Source organism: Mustela nivalis (genome assembly GCF_964662115.1).
Source record: "Mustela nivalis genome assembly, chromosome: 4".
NCBI classification, from domain to species: Eukaryota; Metazoa; Chordata; class Mammalia; order Carnivora; family Mustelidae; genus Mustela; species Mustela nivalis.
Genome location: NC_139023.1, coordinates 133485973 through 133508350, shown reverse-complemented (window position 1 = coordinate 133508350; position 22378 = coordinate 133485973). Strand labels below are relative to the sequence as shown.

At 37.6% G+C, this 22378-nt stretch overlaps 1 protein-coding gene across 1 annotated transcript in view; it reads right to left on the bottom strand.

Moving 5' to 3' along the window:
- CPE (carboxypeptidase E) overlaps positions 1-22378 on the bottom strand; it is a 111252-nt gene that overhangs the window by 5043 nt on the left and 83831 nt on the right. The window contains exons 4-7 of the mRNA XM_082727245.1: positions 16734-16851; positions 14274-14456; positions 4924-5063; positions 330-429 (exon numbers count right to left, since the gene is read on the bottom strand). Of these exons, the coding sequence (XP_082583371.1) occupies positions 330-429; positions 4924-5063; positions 14274-14456; positions 16734-16851 (541 nt within the window). The remainder of the gene's footprint in view (positions 1-329; positions 430-4923; positions 5064-14273; positions 14457-16733; positions 16852-22378) is intronic.

Below are 22378 nucleotides of genomic sequence, written 5' to 3'. Positions count from 1 at the left end.
AGCTCCAGCCAGTTCATTTGCCTTTGCCTCAAGAGCTACACAGACTCTCCAGTGGAGGCTTCCCAGGGGCAGCTCCAGGCCAAGACAGTGAGGAAAGGGCGCCACCTGCTGCATGCCAAGTTCTAAACCAGCAACCGTCCTAGTAACTGCCTGACTGTGCTCCCACAAAGGAAATGTAACTTATCAAAGCGGGCAGAGGGCGGAGGTAAAGAGACACTAGTCATTCGATTGTTTTGTTTAGAACAAGGTAGGAACTGTAACTAGGATGACAAGTAATCACGCTCTGTGTGTTACACTAGAGCCTCCAGATCATGGCAGAAAACACCCACCGGATGTAACATCATGGTCAATTCCCTCCACGGAGATAGTGGCGTTGGCAATCGGGTTCCCTTGAAGGTCTCGGACAAAGCCTTTAACTCCTCGGTGTATCTGTGAAGATCAAGAACAAGCAAAAAAAAAAATCAAATTCAAAATGCTCTAAGAACACGTTTCATGCCAAGAATCTCCTTCTTTTCGAGCAAAAGACTGTAGATCCTCAGTGTTTAAGGATCAAAATATGCTCAAAAGGCTGCTCAATTTTTTTTTTTTTAACATCCTCTACACTGTTCTTTCTCAAGTGGACAAATGAGAAGTAATCCCCTGAAAACTGACATCTTATTCTGTCAGATAAAGACAATGAAGTAACTTCCAAACCACCAAAATAAAACAAAAGTCTGTCCTAAGCAGTTCTGGTCATTGGCAGATTTCATGACTTTCTCCCTCTTACACTGGGTCACCTGGGTATAGGGGTATGGCCCCCGCCAGCTAGCAAGAATTACATTACAGCCTTTTTAGCACTTGTTCATGTTGAGGAAAAAGATAGATTGTGATTACTCTTGTAGTGAACCCATTAACAATATTCTTTTGGCTGAAAATAAGTGACCTGAAAGATCTGTGGACTTTAAAACTGAAGACTGGGTTTAGAAAGGAAACGGAAGAATAACGCCCCTCCATTAAGCCACAGTCGACAACTACGGTGCAAACTACAAAAGCAGCTTTTTCCTTCATTTTTAAACAGAATTCAACTAAGTCAGTATGTTTCAAGTAAGAGAGAGTCACTTCAGGTCCCCGAGAAAGTGCTGCTTCTGGAAACACCAAAGGGTGATACACTAAGCTTAATTAATTAACAGAAGTTGCCCAGATTCCCAAAGGCTCAGCTCGCTCCTCACTCCATCTAGCCTTAGCAAGTGAATTTGCTTTTGCTACTGAGGACACTGGAATATTTCCCACAGAAGGTAGAATAAGTCTCAGGCCTGCCTTTGTCATCAGAGAATAAATCTGGCAGCAGTACAATGTTTTATCAAACAGATGTCCTGGATTATCAATCAGCAAATCTTTTTGCATTTGCTATTAGTTTTAAAAAAACAGAATCTCTACAACTCTACAAAAATAACATGTACTTCCTTCCTCTAAAGGCACTTTGGGGATCAGAAAAATTTTAGAGAAAAGGAAGAGCGATACACATAGAAAAAAAATGCAAACCTTAAATATCTTAATATGAGGGCTCTTCAAAGAAATTTAGAAAGCTTGCAAACAAACCATTATTTACCCACATGTACTTTATGCTCATTGAGGCACCATAATCTGGATATTGTCAATATTATAAACCTTAGAGAGATGAAAGTTTTAAATTTCCTTACCATTCAAAAATAAGTCAAACAATCACTTCAAAAACATATATAGTTCGCCTGCATTGGGCAAAAATATACCCAGTTAATATTCATGACTTTACTTTTTCTCTGCCTCTGCAACCCAAGACTTAGAGTATGCCATTTAAGAAATAGTGAAATAGGGGCGCCTGGGTGGCTCAGTGGGTTAAAGCCTCTGCCTTCAGCTCAGGTCATGATCTCAGGGTTTTGGGATCGAGCCCCACATCGGGCTCTCTGCTCAGCAGGGAGCTGACTTCTTCCTCTCTCTCTGCCTACTTGTGATCTCTCTCTGTCAAATAAATAAATAAAGTCTTTAAAAAAAAATAGTGAAATAAGTAGATATCTATCTCTGATACGACAATTTTGAAGAAAATTTCTCTGAAAAATTACACAGTAGTAATAAATCTCAGTGAAAGTGTTACAGACTTTCACAACTCCACATGAATGCAGATCAGAAAATGCTGTCATTTTATGGCTTTTGCAAAGGAAATCACAGAAGTTCAAATTTCACTCATGCCTGAAGCAACTATTTACTACCATTGTCCCTCCTATAATGCTCTCTCCTCAGATTCCAGGACATCAACCAACCAAGCCTGGAAAAAAAAAAAAAAAAAATCCAGAGATTCTCCAATGTCACCAGAACTGTTCATATCAGTAACCTTTAAGCCCTCCCCCAAAGAGCTTGCTGAAATGGACTTACTCTGGGATCCTACCATGCAAGCAGTGGGGTTCACTGATGGGACAGGAAACTCATTTTTAACAAGAACCTAGGTGATTCTGATGCCAGTGCCCACGAAGCATTCTTTGAGAATTTCTTTGGGAATTCTGAGAACTAGACCGTTGCAAAGCTACTGAGTGAGAGGCTCTCCACCACAGCAAACTATTTATCCTAATTAACTTTGCAATTCCAGCTCCTACAAACATCCCTTTAAAGCCCTGCAAGAGATTTCTTTTCAACCAATTACAGAATTAGACCTCCTAATCACCTATTTTCCATGAATTCTAAACTAGTCCACACTTAGACGTTAGGTCCAGGTGTTCAGTTACTATACCCCACTGTACTCTGTCCCATCATCAATAAAATAATTTCAACACAGAACTTCTGGCAGTCTTCACTGACCTGTCATCAGCCGTTGATACCCTAAACTCAGTGTTCTATGAAGCAAGCTGGAGGAGCCCATTGTAAATATCACTGTCACCGCCTCTCCACAGCTCGTACCATAACACTGAGGTTCTATCACGGTGGATCCTATGGGTCTTTGGACAAATCAAATTCTGATTCCAAGTGGCATAAAACAGGATGGTATGACCTGTTCCCTCTTCTTTCCAGCTTATGTCTATATAAATTGATGAGTTGATACATGCCTACTTACCACCATAAATACAACACATATTCTTCTCTTTCCTGATGGTACATATTTGTGGGTTTTGTTCTGTCTAGAATTTTTTCTTAAGAACTAAGGCTCAAGCAGCAGCTGAACCTGTTGTTTTAACTGATGAGCAGGACCAGGTTATGGACCCAGCGCGCTGCCATGGCTCTTTGTAACTGACCTTTATTTGAGCAGTTATCATGCTCTCACGTGATTCAGTTCTGACATTTCTGAACTCACTGATAATCAGACTTCTATCCCCAGCACTTCACAGCATGCCTAAGACACTAGAGTAGCTGAATAAATTTTTGTGGAAAGAACTATGTAAATAGAATGAAAAGCACTGCGTTAAGTAGGCATTATTTGACATCTAAGAGGAGGAGGACACACCAAATAGCCCCGTCTTACTTTCTCTACCCCAAAAATATAATTACAGCTCTCCTCGAAGGAGAAACTATTCAGGGGTTCTTATCAAGGTTGTTCTAGGGTCAACATGGCTAATTATCTTTACCTTTTGCTGTTGAAAATGCCTTTTTTATATTAACATGCAGAGGATTCCACTGATTGAAAACATCCTGTGTCATGAGTAATTTTTAATCTTTGTAATTAGCGCATCAATTCCATGAGAATCACTTTTAGTAAGGTATTCTATGGATATCTGACACGTGTAAAAGAACACTTAAGCTGATTTTACATCTTTTTAAATGCATCAGTTTCCTACGTACATGTTGTCCACATATATGAAAATAGCTTCATGTTTATTTAACATAATTTGTTCATATCAAATTAGTTTTTAAATTAGTCTGGACCATCTGCTGGCATGTGAAACTGACATCACTCTACCTAGCTTTGGGTGTAAATAGCCACATACAGAATGGAGTTTGAAGACCATCAAGGCACTGCAGGCAAGGATCAGAGTCTTTGGGTCTTCTTCCCCACCGAAGCCCTCAGAGCCCATGTCCACATAGTATAGAGGTGTGGGGTTGGCAGGGTATCAGTAGGTAAGGTATCTTACTCCCTCAGGCGGTGAGATTCCCCCCAAATTCTGTATAGACCGTACTGGAATGGCTCCATTAAGTGCTTCTCTAGCACAGATATGGGACTGTGTCATCAGAGGCAATGTGGCATGGTGATTCTGGAAGGACACAGCCTGGATTTAAACTGTGCCTGAGTGACTTCAGGCAAGCTGTTTGACTTGTCTGTGTCTCTGATCCCTCATTTTTAATTCAGGGATGATGATGATGATGATGAAGATACAACTTCCCTTATGAGGTTGTTGTGAAGATTAAATGTGTTTATGATCACATGTAAGGCATTCAGAACAATGCCTGGGAAACAGTAAATGCCCAGGAAAGGTAAGCTATAGTTATTATGATTACCTCAGATACCGCTGAGTCGAGGGTGAAACAAGTGGGGCACGTTAGGGCACAGAAATTAAGGAGGCACTCACACTCGGGTACAGATCCTATACCTGCATGCCCCTGAGAGTAAGTGCCTCCCTCGGTTTTGGATCCTCGATGCTTCACTTACCTCACCCTTGTCCTGATCCTGTCTGGGATGCCTGACAGGCCCAAGACAATCAGGGTAGAGGAGGGTCCTAAGACTGCCTGGCTTAGAGCAATATGAATGAACACAGGGTGTCAACTCACTTTACCACAAATCTCAGTTTAGTCGGTTCTCAGTGAATATCATGAGGCACAAAACCTATGACAAATGAAAGCCTGTTTGGACCACTGTTGACATGTTTTCCAAATGTAGCGGCCTCATTCTGAGTCAGATGGACTTCCCTGACTCCTGAGATGGGCTCAGTATGCCTGGATTAAATGCTCTTAGATCTCCCATTTTATGCTGGAGACAGTGTTTACCTGCTCGAGGTAGCTAACAAGGGAGTTTTTGTTATCCTCCCAGTAGCTCTTCAGAGTGTCTTCAGGTGGAAACTTTTCACAGCTAAGCTCCACGGTGATCTCGAAACAGTTGCTGCTGAGGTAATTGAAGTCTTGCATTCCTGCCAAGGTACCAAATGGAAAGTCAGAATTTACATGTGGAGACGAAAACCCTACACAAACCGTTCTGCTGAATTGAGAGCCAAGCAAAAAATACACCAACCGCTGCATTTTAAGTAGTCTGTGGGAAACCACAAGGAAAATCACCTACCATAAGGGACATAACAACAGAACTGGGAGGCTGTTATTGCTTTAGAGCAGAAATTCTCTTGGGTTCTTAAGCAATCACTTAGCTGAATGCATTGCGGCTGCTGGGTGCTAAAGCAGGCAACAACAGTGTTCCGCGTTGCTGGAATTGTCTTCAAAGAAGATAACTGGGCATCAAAATGACAGAAGAGGAGTTTTCTACCATCTTCCTCGAAAAAGACCCAATTTTGACAATCATGCATGGAACAGAGCGCCTTTGTGGAAAGCCAGGAGTCCAGAGCAAAAATTCCAGCACACCATTGAAAGAAAAAAATCAGAGACCAGATGCACTTAAGAAAGTAAGAGTAATGGTTTTGCCTTCCTTGCATCACCCCTTCCCTAAGGTGGTACAGCTCAGTGACAACAGAGAACTTTTTGGTCCATGATTTCTCTCAGGAGGCAAAGTGGGAACATGTGAGTGAGTTTACTGGACACAGCTTCTTTCTCACTCCATCCAGAAAACTTAAGTATGCTATATGACTGGGGGCAGGGAATGGCTAGGAGAACAGTAGGCAAGACTTTCAGAATGTATCAAAGGAATATGGATCTTACTAACCTTGTCAGAGAATCCATCAGAAAGCCTACCCATAAGCCACTGGGGACACCTTGCCAGCAGACCCCTCGACTGGCCCACAGGCACCCCTAAGGTTCTACACACCCCATCCACACACCCCGCCCTGTAGCAAGCTCCCCCTGCATGCCACTGATGGTAGCAACAGTGAGTCTTTGCAGATGACTGATGAGCACTCACAGAAAGCTGGCCCAACACTGCATGGCTGAGAGAAAGGACACAAATTTGAGCATTTAGCACTGCCCTAGGGAAAGCAAAGAGGAGGCTATCAGCAATTGGCCTGACTTTGCAGGATCAAAAGAAGGCATACAATTTTAAGAATATTCCCCTTAACAAGTAAGGAGGAGGCATATCATAGAAAAGGTCTGGGAAAGCCTTGGAATTCCTAACAGGACTAAGAGAAGTTATCATTCTACCAAAGCCAGTCGGTAAAGAAAGGAGGTGGCTCCTTCTTTAGATGGGAAGGAGGCAACAGAAACCTTCAAGGAACATGAAAAATCAAGGAAACATGACACCATCAAAGGAACACAATCATTTTCCAGTAACCAAACCTGAAGAAATGGAGATCTATGACTTTCCTAGTAAAAAATTTGAAATAGTTGTTTAAGGAAGCTCAATGACCTACAATAAAAAACACAATTCACGAAATCAGGGAAATTATATATGAGCAAAATGAGAAGTTTAACAGAAAGATAGAAATCATAACAAGAACCAAACAGAAGTTCAAGAGCTAAAATAACAATAACAACAATTACAAAGAATTAAAAGGGGTAAAATGCAGTAGGAAGCATTAATAGCAGACTGGATCAAGCAGAAAAAAAAAAAATCAGGAGGCAGAAACAGGTCATCTGAAATTACCCAGTAATAGGAAAACAAAGAAAAAGGAATGAAAAAGAGTGAAGAAAGCCTACATGACTATGGGATACCATTAAGAAAACAATCTATACATCACTAAATTCCCAGAAGAAGAGAGAGAGAGAAGAGGCAGAAAGTAAATATCAAGAAATAATGGCTGAGAACCTCTTAAATTTAGGAAGAAATTTGGACATCCAAGTTCAGAGGTCACCCAAAAATTTCAATTCAAAAAGATCTTCTCCAGGACGTATTAGAAAAAAGTAATCAAAAAAATCAAAGACAAAAAGATAATTTTAAAAGGAGCTAACGGGGGTGGGGGGAAGCTTATAACTTACAAAAGAACCACCCCCACCCCCACACATGAGGCTATCAGGAGATTTCTCAGCAGTAACCTCATAGGCCAGGGAGAGAGTGGGATGATATATTCAAAGTGAAAGAAAAAAACTGCCAACCAAGAAAACTTTACTCAGCAAAGTTGTCCTTCAGATATAAGGCAATAAAGACTTTCTCAAACAAAAGCTGAAGGATCTCATTACCATTAGAACTGTCTTACAAGAAATGCTGCGAAGTGTTTTTTTTGTTTTTTGGGGTTTTTTTTAAGATTTTTATTTATTTGCTTGACAGACAGAAATCACAAGCAGGCAGAGAGGCAGGCAGAGAGAGAAAGGGAAGCAGGCTCCCTGCTGAGCAGAGAGTCCGATGCAGGGCTCGATCCCAGGACCCTGGGATCATGACCTGAGCCAAAGGCAGAGGCTTTAACCCACTGAGCCACCCAGGCACCCTGAAAAGTGTTCCTGAAGCTGAAATGAAATAATTCTAATTTTTAACATGGAAACATATAAAAAATGCAACACACTGGTAAAAATAGGTATAGAGTTAAATCCAAAATACTCTAACACTGTTATGGTAGTCTTAGTCACTTAACTCTAGTATGAAAATTAAAGGACAGAAGTATTAAAAATAACTATAGCCACAATAATTTATTAATGAATATATAACATAAAAGAATGTAAACTGTGACATCAAAAACACATTATTGGTGGGGCATGGTATAAAATGTCTTTTTGTAAATGATCAAAATTAAGTTATTGTCAGCTTAAAATGGACTGTTATGTCTATAGGATGTAAGTTTCATGCTAACCACAAAGTAAAAACTTAATACTTCACAAAAGACAAATATATAAGAACTAAAGCACATCACTAAGGAAAATGATCAATTCACAAAGAAGGTCAGAAAGAGAGGAAGAAAGGAACAAGGGAACTACGAAAACAGAAAACAATAAGATGGTATTAATATGTCTTTTAAATGTTAATGGTTTAAATTCTCCATTAAGACATAGAGTATCTGAACAGATTTAAAAACAGGAAAGAAAAAAAAAATCAGGATCGAACTATATGGTGCCTACCAGAGCCTCAGAGCCTCACATCATCTTCAAGGACAAGGAAAGCTTAGAGTGAAGGAATGGAAAAAGATATTCCATGCAAGAGGAAACCTAAAAAGAGTAGGGGTAGCTATACTTTTATCAGACAAATACACTTTAAGACAAAAAGCTCTAACAAGAGACAAAAAACAGTCATTATAAAATGATAGAAGGGTAAATTTCTCAAAGGACATAACTCTTGAAAATTATATATGCATTCAACACTGGAGCATCTAAATATATTAAGCCAAATATACTAACAGACCTGAAGGGAAAAATAAACAACAATGCAATAATAATAGAAGACTTAATTATCCTAGTTTCAACAATGGATAGATTATCCAGTCAAAACTCAATAAATAAAAACTGCCCTTGAACTATATGTTAGACCAAATGTACCTAACAGACATATATGGAACATTACACCCAACAGCAGAATTACACATTCTTCTCAAACCCACATGGAATATTATGCAGGATATATTCACAATTCTGTAGAAAATTAAAACAACAGACCTCTGAACAACCAATGGGTCAAAAAGGAAATCAAAGGGTGAGTGCTGTGAAGTGTGTAAACCTGGCGATTCACAGACTTGTACCCCTGGGGATAAAAATACATGTTTATAAAAAAAAAAATTAAAAATAAATTAATTAATTAATTTTAAAGAAAGGAAATCAAAGGAAAACCAAAATCTCATGAAACAAACAAAAATAGAAACACGGCATAACAAAATTTACAGGATGCAGTAAAAGCAGCTATAAAAGGAAAGTTTATTATAATAAATGCCTGCATTAAGAAAAAAGAAAGATCTTGAATAAACAATCTAATTTGATACATGAAAGAGCTAGAAAAAGAAGAACAAACTAAGTCCAAAGTTAGCAAAAAGAAGGAAATAAGAAAGATCAGAGCAGATACAAATGAAATACAGACAAGAAAAACAAAAGGAAAGATCAACAAATCTAGCAGCTGTTTTTTTTTTTTTAAGGTAAGCAAAGCTCACAAACATTTAACTAGAGTAAGAATTAAGAGAGTGAAAACTCAAAAAATAATCAGAAATGGAAGAGGAGACATTACTACAACTGATATGACAGAAATACAAAGGATCCTAAGAGACTACTATAAATGATTATAGAAAAACAGCTGGATAACCTAGAAGAAACGGATAAATTTCTAGAGACATACAGCCCACCAAGACTGAATTATAAATTATGAAGAAATGGAAAATCGGAAACAGATCAGTTACTAGTAAGAAGACTGAACCAGCAATCAAAAACTTCCCAAAAAAGAAAAGCCCAAAACAATATTGTTTCACTTGTGAATTCTACCAAACATTTAAAGAAGAATTAACACCAATCCTTCTAAAACTCTTCCTAAAAATTGAAGAGAAGGAAACACTCCCAAACTCATTTTACAGGCCAGCATCACCCTGATACCAAAGCCAGAAAAGGACATTACAAGAAAAGAAAACTACAGGCCAATATTCCTGATGAATATAGTTGCAAAAATTCTCAATAAAATACTAGCAAACTGTATTCAACAGCACATTGAAAGGATCATACAGAATGATCATGTAAAGTGTATATTTAGGGCATAATGATGGTTCAACATAAGCAAATCAACAAATGAGAAACACCACATTGATAGAATGAAACATAAATATAATGATAATCTCAAAAGCTGCATAAAGAGATTTTGACAAAATTCAGATTCTTCTCATGATTAGAACTCAACAAATTGGATGTAAAAGAAATGTAGCACAACGTAATAAAGGCTATATATGACAAGTTCACAGCTAACATCCTACTTGATGGTGAAAGGCTGAAAGCTTTTTCTCCAAGATCAGGAACAAGAAAACGGTGCCCACTCTCACCATTCCTATTCAACAGAGTATTAGAAGTCCTAGTCAAAGCAATCAGGCAAGAAAAAGAAGTAAGACATCCAAATTGGAAAAAAATGAAGTAAAACTGTCTGTTTGCTGATGATATGACCTTATATATAGACAGTCCTAAAGAATGCACCAAAAAACTCTTGGAACTAATAAATGAATTCATTAAAGTTGCAGGCTGCAAAACCAAAATACAAAAATCAGTTGCATTTCTATAACTAACAATGAACTATCCAAAAAACAAACAAAGAAAACCATCCGATTTACAACAGTATCAAAAACAATAAAATACTCAGGAATAAATTTAACCAAGGAGGTAAAAGATCTCTAAACTGAACACTGTAAAACACTGATGAAAAAAACTGAAGAAGACACAAGTAAGTGAAAAAATATCCTGTGTACATAGGTCAGAATTAATATTACCAAAATGCCCATACGACTCAAAACACAGATTCAATGTACAGATTCTATCGATGCAATGTAATCTACAGATTCAATGTAATCCCTATCAAAATTCCAAAGGCATTCTTTATATATAGAAAAGAAATCCTAAAATTTATATGGAACCACAAAAGACACCAAAGAACCAAAGTATCTTGAGAAATAAGAATAAACATGGAGACATTACACTTTCTGACTTCAGTCTATACTACAAAGATATAATAATCAAAATGGTATGATACTGGCATAAAAACAGACACATAGATCAAAAGTCCAGAATCAAGAGCCCAGAAATAAATTCTGGCACATTCAGTTTACTAATATTTGACAAGGATACAGGGAATACTCAATGGGGAGAGGTTAATCTCTTTAATAAAATGCATTGGGGGAAAAAAGAAACACAAACGACACACAAAAGGAAGACACTGGAATGTTTTCTTAAACCATACACAAAAATTAAAATGATTTGGAAATCATATGGGCCATATGATTTCAGGTCCATTGATTTGCAATGGACCTGAAATCATAAATCCCTAGAAGAAAACATAGAGGAAAAACCTCCCTTGGCAACAACATTTGGATATGGCAACAAAACACATAGTTAAAAAAAAACAAAAATAAATAAGCAGGACTACATCAAACTGAAAACTTCAGTACAGAAAAAGAAAGTCAAAAAAATGAAAAGGCAATCAATCTATAGAATGGGAGAAAATATTTATGAACTATCTGATGAGGTGTTAATATAAAAAATAAACAAGGAACTCATACAACTCAATAGCAAAAAAACAAATAATCCAATTAAAAATGGACAAAGAACCTGTCTAGACATTTTTCCAAGGAAGACATACCCATAGCCCACAGACATCCAAGAAGATGCTCAACATCACTAATCATCCAGGAAATGCAAATCAAAGCCACAATGAGATATCACCTCATACCAGTTAGAATAGCTATTATCAAAAAGATAAAAGACAATAAGTGCTGGCAAAAATGCAAAGAAAAGAGAACTTTTGTGCACTGTTGATAAGAATGCAAATTGGTACATTCACTATGGAAAATGGTAGGTTCAGAGGCTCCCCAAAAAATTAAAAATAGAATTACCATATGATCTAGCAATCCTAATTCTGGGTATATATATCTAAAGAAAATGAAATCATTATCTAAAAGATAGTGATCTGCACTCCCATGTTCACTGCAGCATTATTCACAGTAGCGAAGACACGGAAACAACCTAAGTGTCCATGGACAGATGAATGGATAAAGAAAATGTGGTATATATAAACAATAGGATATTACTCGGCCATAAAAATTAAGGAAATCCTGACATTGCTAACAACATGGACGGACCCTGAAGGCATTACGCGAAGTGAAATAATTCAGCCAGAGAAAAATACTGAGTGATCTCCCTTACATATAAATTTTAAAAGCCAAACCTGTAAAAAATAGGAGTAGAGTAGTGATTGCCAAGAGGGGGACGAGGAAATAAGATGTTTGTCAACAAGCACACACTGCCAGTTACAAGATAAGAAAGTTCTGGGGAGCTGATGTATAGCATGGCGACTATAGTTAACAATACTGTGTAATATATTTGAAAACTGCGAAGAGAGTAAATATTAAATGTTTTCACCACAAGAAAAGAAAAAAGAAAAATGGTAACTATGTCAAGTGATGGATGTCTTAACTAGCCTTATTAGGTAATCATTTATGCAATACATTCATGAAATAAATCACATCATACACCTGAAATTTACATGATTTTATACACAACTATAGGTCCATAAAGCTGGGGGGAAATAAAATTTTTAAATAGTAATTTTTTTTGTAAGTGACAATAGGGCCAAACCTTCAATCCTAACTGGGCTGCTAAAGAAATGTGCATCTGTCTAAACCGACCTCTCTATCATGGAAGAGCTTGGACGGTCATATAAGATAGTCTGACATACTATTTTGTTCCTTAAGTCCAACCAAGAGCACAGTAGATTCCTAAGGGCTTGGGAGTCTTACTAATATACTCCATACTAATTTAACAGTCACTGAGTATCTACTACAGATGAGGCATAAGAAGAACACTGCAAACAGCACTGAGAGAAGATTCTGCATCCAGAACAATTTTACTTTGAAGCTGAATCAATCTAGTAGTGAATGCTGTCGCTACCCACAAGATTGCTTTTACTAAGCCAGGGGGTCCATCCCCAAATTGCTGTTTGAGTGTTGGCTGTTCAGAGTTCAGAGCTGACCCCTGTTTTCTACGAGAGCTGCTTGCTGATAGAAACTACCTGGCTTGGGAGGTCACACCCTCCTATCCTCCATTCCAAAATCCTCCTCTGCAATCCCCAACCAAAGACTGACTGAAGCCACCAAAGGCTGGTCGCCTTGCCTCAGGGCGCGATAACCCCCCTGCGGTTTACACTTGAGGACTTCCTCCCAATGGCTCAGGCCAAGGCTATCGCTGTCTCTGTGACCACATCCTCCTTCAGCTCTATCCATCTCCCTACCCTGCCTCCCTCACTTCCGTGCAGGGTTTTTTCTAAAGAGCACTTCCTCAATAAATTACAAGCAACCAAATCCCTATTTCAGATTCCACTTCTGGAAAACATGGACCTAAGACACTGATTTCATTCACTATCTAGGGAGCTAAAGGAAGTCAAAACTTTCGTAGACTGATTATTGTGGTTTATAATCACTGATAAAGATCAGTATTATTATTATTATTAATATTATTGTCATTATTTTGCAGATCTAGATCTCTTGGTATTCTGTAGACAACACATTGTTTGTCCATAAATGTAATTCCAAAGGTATCATTAATTTTTTTATAAAAATTGAATTATGAAATTACTTCCCATCTGATGTATGATGCATTTAATATAGTCTAACTCCTAAATCTGACTTTATTTCTCAGGCTATGGGAGGAAAAAAAGTGCTGAATCTGATCTGGTCTGATGCGAAATACAAATCAAAACAGAACAAACAAACAAACAAACAAACAAAAACAGAACACACATATATCAGAAAGAAAAATGTCAGGAAAAATGGTTTTCTCCAGGCATAATTCAATAAAAGAAGCATAATAAACAAACCCAAACCCTATAATTCGCTAGTGCTGCGACTGGCCTAATTCTCTAGCATTTACAGGTGGATCATAGAAAATCATTTTTGGTCAAAGAGGGAAAACAAAATCAGTTATCTTTACATTTCATTCTTCAAACTGGGCAGAGTGAGTGTTACATAACTGTTGGTGGTCCAGCTAGCCATGACAATAAGAGTTCTATGAAGTCTACTTGGGCAAAGGGAGCCAGGACTGCTGCGGTGGTTGCCTAGAAAATGGCTTCCTCCGGTGGCTGTGCTGCCTTTTCCCTTTTCAGACCCCATAAAAGGTAAAGATCTTCATGATCTAAGAGTGCTTTTTACAGTAGTGAATATCAACTAATATTCCACATCAAACAGTCCCCATTATCCCATCATTTAAAAGAAAAATAAAAGGTATATGGATGAAGATACACTGCCCTCCAATATATTCTTCTGCCTAAAAACTTAACTAACATATAACAAGGAAGCTCTTATTCCCTAAGGTCAGAATTTGAAAAGTAGGATATTTCACAATACTCAGTCTATATTTTCCCTATGGACATCTTTAGTTCATTCTTATGTCTTCTCTTAGCATCTTAATTTTTAAAAATCCACACAAACGAAACTATACATAGCAACCATTCATTCTGAAAACTAATTTTAATGGGTGAATTATAGGTTCCATCGATTTCTTAACGTCTGAGGACTGAAAGCTCCCCACATCTAAATGGTAATTATAAATAATTCAGTACCTCCGAAGCACAAGGTGAAATGGACACTCACCGCCAGGAACACTGTACCAAGCAGCACCATTGGTTGTTCCATCTATGAAGCTGCTGTCATCATCGTTCTTGCGACACGGTGGCCGATTGGGATCAGACATGGGTGGGTTAAAAGAGGAATATGCCCGAGCCAAGCTTTGGAAAATGGCATCATCTGGGCAGGAGCTATATTCATGAGCACTCCCTAGAAAACAAACCCACAGGATTAAAGAAATCAATATAGACCAAAGAGCTCTGCGTGTTTTCCAAAGAGTGATTCAGTGTTGTCTCTTGCTGATATATTTTCTTTCTAGAAGAGTTTATTTATTTATTTATTTATTTATTTGACGGATTGAGAGAGAGAGCAGCAGAGGGAGAAGGAGAAGCAGACTCCCCGCTGAGCAGGAAGGCCCATGCAGGACTCCAGCCCAGGATTTGCGATCATGACCCTGAGCAGAAAGTAGACACTTAACTGACGAGCCACCCAAACACCCTCTTGCTGGCTTTTTTTTAATTTTTAAGCAACATCACTATGGAAAATAAGTGATGGTCTAAGTGCTCAACAATTACACTTAGTATGTAAGTGCTATATGATTCCATTCCATACCACAATGTAGAAATTGGGTAGAATAGGACATCCTACTTAGTATCTGAAAGCTTCACAAGAAAAGGTGAAAGTTCATCATAAACTAGACCTGAGAAAACAGAAAGGAGATTTCCACTGTCAGAATTTTTAATTTTAAAAAATGTGACCTCTGAGTGCCTGGGTGGCTCAGTCAGTTAAGTGGCTGCCTTCTGCTCAGGCCATGATCCTGGGTGGGGCTTCCCTGCTTAGCTGGGAGTCTGCTTCTCACTCTGCTTATGCTCACACGTGCTCTCTCTCTCAAATAAATAAATAAAATCTTTTAAAAAATAATAATAAAATAAAAATAAAGTAAAAAAATAAAAATGTGGGTGCCTGGGTGGCTCAGTGGGTTAAGCCTCTGCCTTCAGCTCAGGTCATGATCCCAGGGTCCTGGAATCGAGCCCCGCATCGCATCGGGCTCTTTGCTCAGCAGGGAGCCTGCTTCCTCCTCTCTTCTGCCTGCCTCTCTGCCTACTTATGATCTCTGTCTGTCAAATAAATAAAACCTTAAAAAAATAAAATAAAATAAAATAAAATAAATAAAAAATGTAACCCCGGGGCGCCTGGGTGGCTCAGTGGGTTAAGCCGCTGCCTTCGGCTCAGGTCATGATCTCAGGGTCCTGGGATCGAGTCCCGCATCGGGCTCTCTGCTCAGCGGGGGGCCTGCTTCCCTCTCTCTCTCTCTGCCTGCCTCTCCATCTACTTGTGATTTCTCTCTGTCAAATAAATAAATAAAATCTTTAAAAAAAAAAAAAAATGTAACCCCATAGTCACCATGCATCATTTTCACACATACTTTTTGGTATTCAAGTTTTAAAGTTTAAAAAGAATCCCCCAGGGGCGCCTGGGTGGCTCAGTGGGTTAAGCCTCTGCCTTTGTTCAGCTCAGGTCATGATCTCAGGGTCCTGGGATCGAACCCCACATCAGGCTCTCTGCTCAGCGGGGAGCTTGCCTCCCCCCCTCTCTGCCTGCTGCTCGGCCTGCTTGTGATCTGTCAAATAAATAAATAAAATCTTAAAAAAAAAAAATCTCCCATGTGTAATATGGAAATAAATTATATTTTGATACACTGTAGTCTTCTTCATATATGATAAAATATGCTAGGTTTTTAAATTTCCTAGGTATTGACAAAGTACAAAATCTCTAAATTTTAATGATGTTTCACCAAAGACTTTTTTCAAGGCTCAAAGTTTCCAATATCTAAAATTATCATCATGTGCTTGCAAAGAATGAATTCTTCAAAGGCCCCCTGAGAACCCATCCAAAGTGGGAAATTCGCTGGAGCAACAAAAAGTAAGTTGAAAATAACTATCTGGCTAAAGCTTGCTGTGCCTGAAATTTAACTAAAACGAGTTCAAGAAAGTCAAAGCACCAGTTCCTCTCCCTGACACCACTAAAAAGAGTCCCAAATGCAAAAGCAGGAGTGCATGGTAAGACACAGAGAGACCACACAGGCCCTGATCAAGCTCCAAAAAGACCGCTTTCATTTTTAAGCCCTCTTGTACACAAACTGCATAATTTCCATTATCTCTTGATTCTACCTGGGTTCACGAGTGACCAAGTTCATGACCTCTGTTTTCTCCCTTTCTCTTACATTCCATCACAATCATATTCCTCGTCCACTAAACTTACTAAAAAGTTATAGTCTTTTTCTGCCAAATATTATTATTATAATATTTATATATACATATATAATATTTATAATAACCAATGCCACATGAAATAAACTTACGTCCTTCTCTAGGCAAAATCGTTTAATGGCCAGTTCCTTAAAAGAGTATTATAGAAATCATCCTATAAACCAGCACAAAGCAATTATAAACCTTGAACCATTAGAGAAGCAGGAAGGACACCTACCAGTCCTCGTCTCGTCATAGGGGTAATTGGCCACAAGGTCTCCTCCGTGGAGATTGGCTGAGAGCACAAAAGGAATATCCATAATCCAGTGAATAACCGCCTTAGTCTCAGGAGCGAGCTGTATTAAAGATTAGAGAGTAGAAGGGTTATACACTTGGTTATCACTGGTGGGAGCGCTCAGCAGGAAAGACAGAAAAGAAAAAAACAACAATAAGGTGAAAGCTGGTCATAGGTCTTCTCTCAAATGCTTTGTGGTTGTTGTCATAAAAATAAAAAAGCTTCCAGTAAGAGCAGCATTTCCATCTCTATCTTTCTCACTTACAATAAAACATATTTCAATAGTGTTTGAATTTCCTTAAATGTTTTACTTTTGTGAGCTGCCAGATTTTCTCTCTCTCTCTCTCTCTCTCTCTCTCTCTCTTTTTTTCTAGCTTTTTTCTCTTTGAAACTTAAAAACCATCATGCAAATCACTTACAAATTCTGGGACACTTCCATCTGATCTTTGTTAATAACAGCTAAGAGTAAGACAAAGAGGAAAGAAAATAGTTGGGACTGAAGAACAAGGTTCTTTCTCCACAGTGGTTGAGCTCTAGAAATGTATGACAGATTTTATTTCTTTTGTTACTAATTATTATTATTATTTATTATCTTCTTTTGTGGCTTACTATTTTTCCAATTCCCTCCAAGTACCTCTAACATTGTCCCTACAAAAAAATACTAGGGCGCCTGGGTGGCTCAGTGGGTTAAGCCACTGCCTTCGGCTCAGGTCATGATCTCAGGGTCCTGGGATCAAGTCCCGCATCGGGCTCGCTGCTCAGCAGGGAGCCTGCTTCCTCCTCTCTCTCTCTGCCTACTTGTGATCTCTCTCTGTCAAATAAATAAATAAAATCTTTAAAAAAAAAAATACTAAATTGGGTCTCTTTGAAAACTCAATATAAAACAACACCTTACTTTGGGAAAGCCATCTTAAACAAAGGCAGAAGTTTCAGAAATTCATTTTGCCTTAATCTAATGACTCACAGCACTTCATATCCTGGTAGCAAAACAAAAGAGGAAAGAAATTTATACCAAAGAATCCATCTGGAGCCAGACACGTGATTCATATGATGAGGTTTTAATAGTAACTAGAAAGACTCTTAATCCCCCAAGTACCTTATTGATCTTAAAAAAAAAAAAATTCCTGGAGCTGTGATTCATATTCTTCTTTGGGATGGAAAATTTAACAGCAGCAGAAGGGTGTGATGGTTACGAGATCTTGTATTTCTGTACCCCTATTCAGTTTCAGTTGTGAGCTTCACAATATCCCCATTGGCTAGGCAATGATTTCATGCCCTTTTCACAGGAAAGAATCTAGGGATTCACCATGTTAATAACATGTCCAAGTTCACACAACTGAGAACTCAAATCCAGTCTATAAAACTATAAAGTCCATGTTTTTTTCAGTTGATATATAGTTTGATACATTAATGTATAAAATCTATTTTTCATGTAAGGGAACTTATAATCGTGAAAAAGTGTGATTTAGAATACGGTGTTGTTTTTATTATTTATTTGATTGGTTTATCTCATTCTTCCTATAAAAAAATGTCTACTGTTGAAAATGTAAAGGAGACAAACACAAAGAAAGAAGATTAAAGTGACCCATAAGTGTACCATCTAAAGATATAAACTGCTAACATTTATATGTATCCTTTTCAGTCTTTTCCCAATGCACTAATGTAATTTTTTAAATGTGATAATTTATGTATAATTTGTATGAGAACCTTTTTCATTTCATAATGGGTAACAAATACTTTTTCATGCTGTCAAACAGCCTTCTAAGTTAATAGGTTAATGGCTGAATAGTATCCAATATATGGATATATCTTTTTTTGTTTTTAAGATTTTATTTATTTATTTGACAGAGAGAGATCACAAGTAGGCAGAGAGGCAGGCAGAGAGAGAGAAGAGGAAGCAGGCTCCCTGCTGAGCAGAGAGCCTGATGCGGGACTCGATCCCAAGACCCTGAGATCATGACCTGAGCTAAAGGCAGCGGCTTAACCCACTGAGACACCCAAGCGCCCTGAATATATCATTCTTAATCATGAAAAAATAATAGCCAATACTTACTAAACATTTTCTGTGGTTTTTTTTTAAATCTGTCATGTTGACACATGACAAATTAGTATTTTTTAACTGTGCATTCTTTGATTAACCAATAAAACTAGAACCATTTTTGTATGTTTAGTAACCATTTATGTTTAGTCTTCAGTGACATATTTATACATGGTTTAATTGATTTTTCTATTGAAATGTTGATCTCTTGCTAATTTGCAAGGGTTGCTTACTTAGTAAAAACACTAACCCTCTATATTATAGATATTTTCTGAGTTTGTCATTTGTCTTTCAAATTCAGTTCTTTTCAATTTAATAACAATAATAATTAAAATACAAAATATTAAGATATTTATGTTGTCAAATCTACTGATCTTTTCTTTATGGTCTCATTTGCTTTCGTATTTTATTCATTCATTCAATAACTATTAAGTGGCCACCAGGTGCCAATTTTTCTATATAAGGGATTCAGAAAGTTCTATCTCCCTCCCAAAATTATATATTTACCAAAGTTTTCTTTTTGTAAGTTCAGACTTTTTATATATAGATTTTATGTTGCTCTAGGCTGATATTTGTGAGATGAATTTATCTCAATTTCATTTATTGAATTATCCTTTCTTTCCACAATGAGCTGAAAAACTCCCTTATGTTATACTAAATTCTTATACATACTTAAATTTGTTTCTAGAATTCAAATTAATTTAAATTAAATCCAGCTTAAGTTTTGATTTAAATCAACCTTAAAATAACTAATACAGAACATTTAATCAGAAACAGTCTTTAATCCAAAAAATGCATATGCTTTTCTTCGTAATGAATTTATGATTTATTAGGCTCAACTGATAAAAAAAATGGCAATAATATTATATGATATGAGTTTAATACATTCTTTTATATTCTGTTCAAAGTTTTCCTTGTAGTATTGAATTTCTTTCCAATCCTCTTCCTTGTACATCCCCTTCTTTCCTCCTATTTACTCAAACCTATGGTAGGTACTGGTAAGTATCTCAATGAGTTCAGAAGAGACAGAAATCTCTGTGGTTTGGAAGATCATGGAAGATTTTTGGAAGGAAGTGAAACTCCACTAGGCCTTGGGAGAAAAATCAGGTAGGCTTTGGATAAGTGGAAAAGAGAGGAGAAGAAAGAAAGACAGAAAGAAAGACAGAAAGACAGAAAGAAAGAAAGAAAGAAAGGAAGGAAGGAAGAAAGAAAGGAAGAAAAGGAAGGAAAGGAAGGAAAGAAAGGAAAGAAAGAAAAGAAAGAAAGAAGGCTTCGGGGAAAGCAAGCAAGCACTGCCTCGGGCAAAGGATTGGTTTGAGTGGGAGCTCACAGGCAAAGCCCTTACAGGGGCAGACTGTGCTTTTGGATTTATTATTCACCTAAAAGTGTTCAGAACAGTGTGCATGTATGCTCCCACATGTTTATAGATTAATACATGCCTTAAAAAAATAATTCTAAAGGAAACATTCCAAGATGTGAATGGTGGTCATTTAAGACTACAGGATAATGTATTCTTTTTCTCATCATCTATATTTACTTTATCTTTTTGTTCATAATAGCATAATAATTTTGTAATATAACATTTTTTTAAAAACTCTTTTGGAACAAAGATCCAGTCCTGAATACACGAAGTCATATTCAGCTATTAGGTTTAGCCTACTGCTAATTCTTATATATACACTTCCTAATATACATATTACCGATATATTCAAAAGCAAGCAAGTAAATTCCACAATTTGACAAATTAAATACAGTTTGTCTCTAGCTACTAAAAGAACTTTTTAGGCTGACTAAATGCTGAGATCCCCTAGGTACTGTAATTATATATTTAAGTAATCTATAGAGAAGCCTCTGGAACATCTCAAGATTGAGCTCCAAGAGAATCTAGAGCTAATTATGACCTATCTTTTTTTTTTTTATATTTTATTTATTTGACAGACAGAGATCACAAGCAGGCAGAGAGGCAGGCAGAGAGAGAGGGGGAAGCAGGCTCCCCGCTGAGCAGAGAGCCCGGTGCGGCGCTCGATCCCAGGACCCTGGGATCATGACCTGAGCCTAAGGCAGAGGCTTTAACCCCCTGAGCCACCCAGGTGCCCCTATGACCTATCTTTAAAATTTCCATTTAAAGACTGTAAATATAGCTTAAATTTATTTTCTATAACTAGATGGCTTTGGCTCTTAAAATATATTAAAGCCATGTTTATTTCCATTTCTTCACAAGACAAGCATAAGTAGTTTAATAAGTTGTTTGACTCATTTTAATCGACTCCATTTTCAAGCAATCCAGGCCAAGGAGCCCAAGAACAGATGAGAAAAGACAGCAGGAAAAACTCCAGGACAGCAAGGGAGAGCTTTTATTCAGAGGTTCAGAAGAATAAGGAAAGTCTCTGGAACACGTGGTAGAAATGCAGATGCCATTTTATCACCCATTGTCACAGCGTACACACCCCAGACTTCCTGAATCTACATTCATAAGTCTGCATTTTTAGCCCCAAATTCCTACAAAGCTTGAAATTTTAAAAACCACTCTCAGGACAGATTGGTGGTGGCCAGAGACAGTTGGGGGGTGGGGGCAGCAATGGGGAGGGAAAGGAGTAAAGGTGGTCAAAAGGTATACACTTCCGGTTATAAAAGAAGTCATGGGGATGTGATGTACAACATGGTGACTACAGTTAAAAATACTGTAGTCTATATTTGAAGTTACTAAGAGAGTAGACCTTAAATGTTCTGTCATGGGCGCCTGGGTGGCTCAGTGGGTTAAGCCGCTGCCTTCGGCTCCGGTCATGATCTCAGGGTCCTGGGATCGAGTCCCGCATGGGGCTCTCTGCTAAGCAGGGAGCCTGCTTCCTCCTCTCTCTCTCTCTGCCTGCCTCTCTGCCTACTTGTGATCTCTCTGTCAAATAAATAAATAAAATCTTTAAAAAAAAAAATGTTCTGTCACAAGAAAAAAATTACAACTATGTATGGTGACTGATGGTAACTACACTTAAGATGGTGATCATTTCACAATATATACAAATACCAAATCATTACGCTGTACATCTGAAATTAATTGTATTTTATATGTCAACTGTATCTCCATAAAAATAAAACAAATATAGAAGCTACAGAAAGGGATATAGAAACTGAGAAGGGGGAGCAAGAAAAGGCAAGATGTGTGATAACATTCCCGAAATGCCTGCGACATGTCTCCTACTGGGCAGCACCTAAACACAGTCTCAGTCTTAATGACAAAGATGGAAAAAGGAGAAGATAAACCAGACATGAATAATACCATTCCAGGATTATTATGCAGGTTTACTGAAGATTTAGTCTAATGTAAACAAACATTGATTCTGTTCCAGAAAAGAGACTTAACTTAAATTTTTATGTATTTCTCTTTAGTTTACCTTCACCCAGAAAAAGTATTGGCATTGAGATATTTTTATATCTCTAATTAAAGCTCTAATTTGGGGGGTGCATATGGGTGGCTCAGTCAGTTAAGCAGCAGAATCTTGATCTTTTTATTTTTATTAGTATTATTTTTTTTTTAAGATTTATTTATTTGACA